The 9,073-nt window shown below is 34.3% G+C and overlaps 1 protein-coding gene across 1 annotated transcript; it reads right to left on the reverse strand.

Moving 5' to 3' along the window:
* Window positions 1–1,168: 1,168 nt before the first annotated feature.
* LOC101822812 (prolactin-7C1-like) lies at window positions 1,169–8,717 on the reverse strand. Its single transcript, XM_040755333.1, is given in 6 exon segments — window positions 1,169–1,387; window positions 2,001–2,180; window positions 3,897–4,004; window positions 5,544–5,582; window positions 6,363–6,541; window positions 8,687–8,717. Coding segments are annotated over 6 exon segments (756 nt in total).
* Window positions 8,718–9,073: the final 356 nt, after the last annotated feature.

Below are 9,073 nucleotides of genomic sequence, written 5' to 3' on the forward strand. Positions count from 1 at the left end.
TTGCTATCACCTGTGTTGGAAATAGACATAGATCAATGGGAAGAATGTTAAGAGAGTATGTTGTGAGGTGCTTTGGACAAGCAATAGCTGAGATATGAAGGATTTGTGGGTCTCGTGACAACCTCCTGCCTTTTGAATGAAAAGAAAGATGACATATATCATATCAGGGTAATTAACATTCGGCTACATGCAAGAGGTAATGGAGATGTTGCTAACTTATCATGGACCACAGTCTTCTCTACTTTTCAGAGACATGGAGTCATAATAAAGCTCAGATTAAAAACTCCCCAGGGTATGTATAAAATCAGAGAAAGGGTTGGCTGAAACACTGGTGTTATATGCATCAAGGGTTTGTCTTGCATAGGTAGAAATCTGCCTTGAGTTCTTAAAAAGAGAATGACCTAGACTTGTGTTGCTTTAGAATTGTAAAAATCCCATTAATGAAAGAGGAGGTACTTCTAATGCAAATGAAACTTCCAGGAAAACAAGAAACAGAAGGCACATGAAAAAGGAACATCAGATATCACTAAAGGGTATGGTAGCTTAGCATCTTCTGAGGTTGGATATCTTGACAGCACATTATCCTTCATGCCTAGTATTTTACTTATTTCCCTTTATCCTTTTATTCCCCTATTCCCTACCTCATAATTCTATTTTATGATTCCATTTCAGACATTTTCATTTTTTGTCTGTCAAGATGCAACCTGGATTATCTTCCAGTTCTAAATCTCCTTGATAATCTGATCCTTGCTGGAAAGTTAACCCTGCAGTCTTTCATTTCAGGAAACCTGACAGTGAGATAAGCCTAGATTCTAAATTACTTGGAATCAGATGACAAACTGAGCCTCCATCTACCAAAGATTCAAGATTAAGTAAACAAATCTGAGTGTTCTAACATTATATTGAATGCCTATTAGAATTAGTGGTTTCTAACTGTGATTCTAAAGTAAGTGGTCAGTCACCTCATTTTTCTTTCAAACATCCAATCTTTGTGTTAGGATGGTCTCAGTGCAACAGACACATTTAATACTAAATGAACGAAAGATACACATTTTTTATGCTTTAGCATAGCTAGAATGTCACTCTTTATTTTGTAAAGGAGAACAATCACACTGAGGCATAACATTAAAAGGTATAAAATTGTAAGAAGCTTCAAAAGGATAGTTCACTAAGGATCTTCTCAAAATTCTACAGAGTAGCAGATGTCCTCCTTAACAAGCATACATCTCAGGTGTTTGAGATAAAGGTCAATTGAATATGTGTCAACACGAAGGCAGTGGAACAATTTATAAAGAGCAAAAAGGTGACGTTCTTCATCAGCTGCCTGCAAGGATGCCAGATCCGTCCAGACAGGGTATTTCTCATTTTCCTTGAGTCCAGGATGAATCTAATAACCAATGGGTAGTTAGACATTTAATATTACCACCAATTGCATTTAACATTAATTCTGATTGTATTTACCTGTCCTTTTCCCTTCTTAATATTGATTTATATCACATAAATATTAGTAATGTAAAGTGTTGGTCAGAAACATGGATTTCAGAAATCTAGCACAGAATACTATAAATTTATCATCTAAAATCTAGGAGGGAGACCCATTTTTACTTTTTTAAAAATTAAGTTGATACCATTTAAAGTATGGTATTTTGTGACTAAATGGACAGAGGACTAAGAAATTGACCCCTGAGCACAGATTTTTGTTTAGCCAAGGGACAACGGAAGAGATGACAGCTTTCTCACTTAGGAGTCCAACCAGGCAGGGGTGAATGTGATAAGAGACAAGGACATAATCAGGAGCACGTCATATGGCTCAGGAAAGTTACTCTCCAAATGACTGTGAAGAACAGCTTCGTTTCATGTCCATCATAGTGGTAAGCTGCATGCAGGATGGAAGGCCTATATTGTATTCTTGTGAAGTGATGTATGACAAAATGTATCATTCACTACAGAAGTCACATCATTCCTGAAGGACAAAAGTGGGAGAAAAGAAGACTGCTCACCTTGCGCAGTATCATCATGATGCTCTCTAGAAGCTCACTATTTAGGTTCTCAAGTCCTTTGGCTCTTGACAAAATTGCGTCAGGGGCACCTTTCATACCACTGAGTTCAGTCACTAGGTGATGCAGAGGATTATTCCAGGAATGCACAATGCTAAGTATCATTTTCAGGAAGTCTTCAAACTATGTGTCATAAAGGAGCAACAATATTAAGACAAATGAAGTACACAAAGATTAGTTACATTTTTAATTAGAAACAATAACACAAACACTCTTGAAGATCAACATAATGTAGAGCTGTAAATTTCAACCACTCACCCACATTCTGCCAAAATGAAACAACTTATATAAATATTTTCAATATAAATTTACAACAAAAACTTACATAAATAACTTATATAAATTACTTTTTGAAATGAGTAATTATTAGATCATATTTTGTTGTGCATTTGAAATTTAACCACCAGCTCTCCATGCAAGATAGAACATATTTGATTGTTTTGCTTGTCCATATGACACCAAGGGTTTGCTTGAAACATAATAGGTTCCTACAGAATGTTATTTAGGAAATACCAATGCCCCCAGCATCAAATAGGAATCATTTAATTCAGATTCACCATTCGCATAAACTAGATTGATCACAATTATACTAATCTATAGTATTTAAGTAATTTTACAATACTACTAGAAAGATTATTTGAAGGAAACCTGTTATTGATAAATATTATTTTGTAAGTCAACTTGATTCTTTGCCTGTTGCCTCTAGCAGAATAATGAGTTTCTTGAAGTGTACAGCAGAAGAAAAATGGTACAAACTTGACTTTAATGAGGATCTCACATGTAATTAACTGTTTTACAACATCTCTTGTGTTAATGTTCACTAACTATACTAGGGGTCATGAAAAAGAAGAGAAAAAAAGTGTTCAATGGAACAGTAATATAAAAACATAAGATTATGAGCAATAGAGACAAGACAAATGGTGAGCACATATAGGTTGCTGGAAATTTAGCGGCATATGACTAAGACTAAGCACTTGAGTTGGTATAAACCATACTCTCATTCTTGCTAGTCACAGAAAACCTACATTACATTTATCTTTTCAAATCCTCATTTTTTTGACTCAGCTAGCTTTTATGGGGGCTTTTAAAAGTAATTTTTAAGAGTACCCAATGAAGTATCAAGCCATGAATTCAGTCTCTAACAACATCTATAAACATTTTCAGTTCCATTATATCTTATTCCTTCAGTTCCTCCTTATTATTTTCAAAATGGTATCAAATTAATTCATTAGGAGATAAGCTATGGCAGGAAGTCAGAACGGGAAGATCATAATAATTATTAATGCAGTTGCTGTGATATGTTGACCTCATCACAACTGAGGGCTTAGAAACTTTGCATAGTATATAAAGGACTATTTTCTACAGATAATTTCATTAAGGCTCAGAATTATTATGCAAACATAAATATCAGAACCAGGGAGAGTTGTGAGAATGAAGAAGAGTCAATATGGTTGTCAGTAATGAAATATTTTGCCAATGAGGAGATATTAGTAATAAAAAATGAAGACAATTATTTTTACATATGTTGGGAGTACACATAAATGTATTTTTATTCAGGGATCCAATTAACTTCATAAGTTTCTCCATAATAATAAATAAAACCCAGTGACAAGACATTTTTGTGTGGCCTTTGAGAGTTTATGGCTCTCCTACAATATTATTTAACATCTGCTTTAACATAATTTATCCACTATCTCCTAGATATTTTTTCTCTTTAATTGCTTGCTCTTGCCCCATTTCCCTGCAGGTATAATTATAGTGTTTATAAGAACCTACAAAATGGCAAAGGCAATGCACTGCTTCAGTTATTTATGTGAAAAATCTGGCCTGAGGACTCACTGAGATATCTCTGGCTTCCTCCAAGGTTTCTGGAGTGTTAAGAGAAAATGTGTGGCAGCTGTTGAGAGTCTTGATCAAGTACTCTGTATCCTTAAGAAAATCCAGTACCTACAAATGTTAAAATAGAAACTGTGTTAGTCCAGTTTGGGGGATTATGTAAATGAATCCACGATGAACACATGAATTAATTTAGTAGACTGTAAGCTTTACAAATTAGGTCTATATAAATCTAAGATGAAGAAATTAAAAAGTTATTCTTTACCTAGATTTTTCCTATTAAATTTATGATCTCAATTTGTTTTTCATCTAATTATTTGTAATTTCTCAGGCTCTTTCCCTCTTTACCATGTTCTTCTGTTCCCACTTCTAAAAATTTATTGTATGATGGGAAATCCTAAAAATATTACAATTACAAAACACAAATTGTTTTAAAGATAAACTGTATTGATGATTTGAGACAAGTGCCATGGTTTCTATGAATCTATATTTTTTAATCTTTATTTTCGTTTTCTCTAAACTGAAGTATAGTACATCTGGGCATTATAAAATTATAAATATTCTTTCTAGTAACACTGAATACATATAACTTGTACCATTCAAAGTAAAATATAGCACTTGAATGTAACTTTATTAACATTGAATGGAAATTTATTAATGTCTATTAATAATTTGTAAAAATAGTAACCATCCTTAGGAAATGCAAATTATACATCAATTAGAACATAAAATAGAAATTAATGCTCACATATTTATCAATATATAAACTTAAATACTATATTAATTTAAATATAGTATTTGAAATATATTTATGTAAAACTGATGAAAGCTATTTTATTTAATGGATTACTAAGAACAGTAAGACTTAAAGCATATTAGTCAAGGATGAGGAATTTAAACACCTCCTGAGTAAAAAGACAGTATAAACACATATTTATTGAAAACATAGACATTCTTGGGATGCCCGTTGATAAACTGAAAGCCTTATCTGTTTTCTCTTACCATTATTTCACCTTGAACATATTGTATATAATCACCAGCAAGAGAGAATCTAGTTTCACTCCTAAACCATCCTTCCAGTTGAACAAGCCTTGGCCACTGAAACATCTTAGCAATGATTCCTAACATTTGAAGCTTTCCAAATGGCCATTATCTTTGAGTCCTCTCCCCTGTTGACATGAGGTCCTATTTAGATTTCTTCTCCCTGTGCTACACATGAAATGCAATGCAGTTCTACTTTACAAAAAACCAGCAGTGCACTAAGGAGGGACACAGAAGCCTGAGTCCTGAGGAGGATGAGTGAGAGATCAGAGTTCTGCCATACACAATCCTACACAATTCTTATAGCTCACTAGTATAATCCCATTAAAATCTTAAAATCATTGTATTTTTTGTTTCTTTTCTTTTCCATTCAGAGGTGTTCTTTTTCTTGTTCTCTTTTTTAGTGAGGAACTGTTTTTTTTGTTGTTGTTGTGTTGTTTTGTTTTGATGGTTTGTTTGTTTGTTTTAACTTGTGGAGGTAAAGTCTTGATTTGTTTTGCAGTCTTAGAATGAAAGTTTTGTTTTTTGTTTGCTAGGTGATTTCCTCTTCCATTTGGGGTATTGTTCTTGTTTGTCTTTGAAGAAGATAGAAATCAGTGTGGTACTTACAAATTTTTTGAACATATTTGCAGAGAAGCCATCGGAGAACTAAAAGAGCATGGGGGATGACAGGACACAGGTGAGTAAGCACAGAATGAGCACATGCACACGTAATACAGAGATGAATTCTCTGGCTCCATTATTATCCTCATGCAGATAACATAGAGCCATTGGCAAGAGATGACTCATGTCCCTTATAAACCCACCCTCCCACTGGATAAAGATTTTCTGGAAATCTTGTACACAATGATTCCTGTCATTTTAGAGTTTCTGAAATACTAATACATTTTTATTATTTTCATTTTTCCTTAATTGACATCAAAACAGTTGATAATTTTTCTATTCATTCTATGAAAGTCACTATACTGCATTTCTCCTCTGTTGGATGTCTGCAGTGAATAATTGAAGATGCTACTAGAGACTGGTCTCCTACAAATATGGTAAACAAATCTTTTTTTTTTTTTTTTTTGAGACAGGGTTTCTCTGTGGCTTTGGAGGCTGTCCTGGAACTTGCTTGGTAGTCCAGGCTGGTCTCGAACGGTAAACAAATTTTAAACATGACTATTATGTTTCATGTCACAACTGTAAATTTAAGAATATTGTATTTTAAGAAAAATAGCAAGTCACTAGATTTTGTAAGTGACTGAATCCTTTTTGTCATATCACAAAACTTCCCCACCCTCTCTGTTCTGCTTTTCAGTAGCTCGCGCTTCTTCTTATCTATGAAGCTTGTATTACTAGAAATGGTTGAGGTGATTTCCCTGGAGTACATAACAGTCATTACCTGGAAGGCTCTTTTTGTGAAGAAGCCAGAAGTGAGGTACTTACAAATAAGTTGCGCATTTCTGTAGTGAGGTCACTGGTGGTCTGGGACAGTGTGATGGCATGATCAAACAGGTCCTTGAGGGACAAGTCACTCTGCTCAGTCTTATTGTCATGTATGGGAGCACAAGCCACATTCTCCCACTGGAGTAGGTTTGACACTGACAGCAGCAGGAGTACCCCTACTTATAGAAAAGAAATGCAAGCTTCTGGTCATATCCATTTGTGGTTATCATTGATGATTCTTTCTTGGTTATCAAGAAAAATGTTACCTCTTTTAGTGCCTGCCACTGTCTATTCTGCCACTGTACAGCTGTGGCAGTGAATGGACATCTTCTACTGAAATAAGTCAATTACGTAATCACATTTGCACAGATATATAGTTTCTAACTTTGTGACATTTCCTATTTTTGGATTGTTATCAGAAATTATTATGAAGTTCTCAAACATTTGGATTTTAAATTATTGAGTGTGTGTTTTTAAGTCAAGGTATGGAGACAGGCTAGTGTATAGGGAATTTACACTGATGTTAAGCAGTCACCATCTCCTATGCATTTTTCTAACTGTGTAGACAATATTGGCCTATGACAAGGCCAGCATACTACCATTTCCACTTCATGCATGATAAAAATAAACAAAATATTGCTGTTGCTCAGTACTAAAGTGAAGAGAATTCTGTTATGTAAAGGATTCAGTCGGCTGCCTTTGCTCCCTCACAGTAATAATCCCATTTATTTGGCATGCTACCAAAGCCTCCGATTGTTTTCTCTGTGAATTTGAGCTTTAAAATAACCATGGAGGTAGACTGAGCCAGTGTGTTATCATTAAACTATATTGACAAAAGGGGAGGTTTAAAGTATGAAATGATTTTTCTTAAGTCCTATTCTTAGCAACCCTGGTGGTATGTTTTGAAAGACTTGGACTTTCCTATAGATAAAAGTGGTGGAGACCACACCCATAATCTTGAATCTCAATGTCAGCAGGCACAGTTATTTATAAAATACAAACTTTATCTTTGATCACATGCCCTGGCAGTTTAGAATTTTGTCTGCTTCCATTGCTCTATAAAACTCCCTCCCTTATATTTTACATTGATTGGTGTTGGGTTCATCACCAATTTTATTTCACAGATGGACACAAACAGAACTGTAACATATCAGTAATTTACACACTCAGCAAGACTGAACCAGTATATGTTGCAGCATGAAAAATTACTTCACATTTAGTGATACAATCTTAAAATTCTCTGTCTCATGAAACTTGTGGCAAATGCAATTGGAAAATCAAAAGTAGAACATAGGTAAGGTTTTTCCATGGAAAATACCTAAACATAAATGTTAAAGTTAAGAAAATCTACCTAAATCTTTGCACTACCCAAGATAAATATCAACCATTTGAATGCAAAAAAAAGTGTACTTCAGAAATTTCTTATTCTAGAAAACATTTTCAAAAGCCATTAGTCTCCTTCAAATTTATATACTAATTTATAAATATTTATATATTAAATGAATATATCTGCATTCCTGCCATTTGCTATCTGAAGAATTTTCATAGTTTAAGAAAAGTACAAGGTAACAAATAACTTGGTTTTTCACTTCATAAAATGCAATTTGTTTTTGTTAACAAATCCACTTAATTGGAAATATTATTAAGGAAATAAAAGTAAATGTTAGCAGTGATTCATGGTTTGGGAAGGATATTTTGCTCGAATGAAATTGACAAAACAATATAGATCTACATCTTCTAGCCTTTTCTAAAATGTTTCTAGAATTGAATATATGATAATAGTTCACTCAATTCATACAACTCATACAGAGATCCAGGAACCAGAATATGTTACTTCCTTCTACAGTAGTTATGTGTGGAACTCATTAAATGCTAGGATCTCACTACCATCAAACTTGTCAGTATTTGCAAATTTGACTTTTAGAGATGGATCTGTCTTCATTCTGGAATTCTCTGTGTTGTCCATTGTTGAGTTGACTCATTGCTGATCTCTGCTGTTAGACACAGGTACTATTCTTTTTTACTTAGATAAACTAGGATTATGCAAGTTATCTCTAGAGATTGCTGTCTATCTTGAGGATAAGCAGGCTTCCCTTTTGGAACCACTGATGTAAAAGCAAACTGTGCAGATGTTATATAGATCAATGATCAGCAAGTACTTTCTCATTTAGCTTTCCTTTTGTGAGTTATACAAAAGTAAATGTCAACACACTTCATGTGTAAGCACAAAAACACCAAAGAGGCAAACTGTCCAAATGAGAATTGCCAAATAATGCATTGTTTAAATAAGTTCACTTAGAGGAATTTGGAAAACAGTTACTTACATAGGGATCGTTGAGTCAAGGACAGCAACATCTCAGATGAGTCCAGCCACAGCTTGACTGCTGATTCTGGATAGCTGTTTCACAGTAGTTCTCCTTTAAGTTAATTTTCCACCACTACATATTGCAGTATTCTATGCCCAAGGCCATAAACTGCTAGGAGGCAAGCGGAAGGACACGCCTGCAATCACATTGATGTCTCCATGCTTCTTTCCCTCTTTCCCGTCAGAGAATGTCAACAGCAGTGGTGACAAAAGTGGTCATATCTATATTATTCAGCAGATTTTATGGTCAAGACCAGCCCCAATTTAAATTATAAATAATCAGAGTCATCTCTATCCCTGGAAGATTGATGGGAATTTCAGATGCTAATAAAGTGCCTTAGACCTT

Source organism: Mesocricetus auratus, unplaced genomic scaffold (genome assembly GCF_017639785.1).
Source record: "Mesocricetus auratus isolate SY011 unplaced genomic scaffold, BCM_Maur_2.0 Super-Scaffold_100013, whole genome shotgun sequence".
NCBI lineage: Eukaryota > Metazoa > Chordata > Mammalia > Rodentia > Cricetidae > Mesocricetus > Mesocricetus auratus.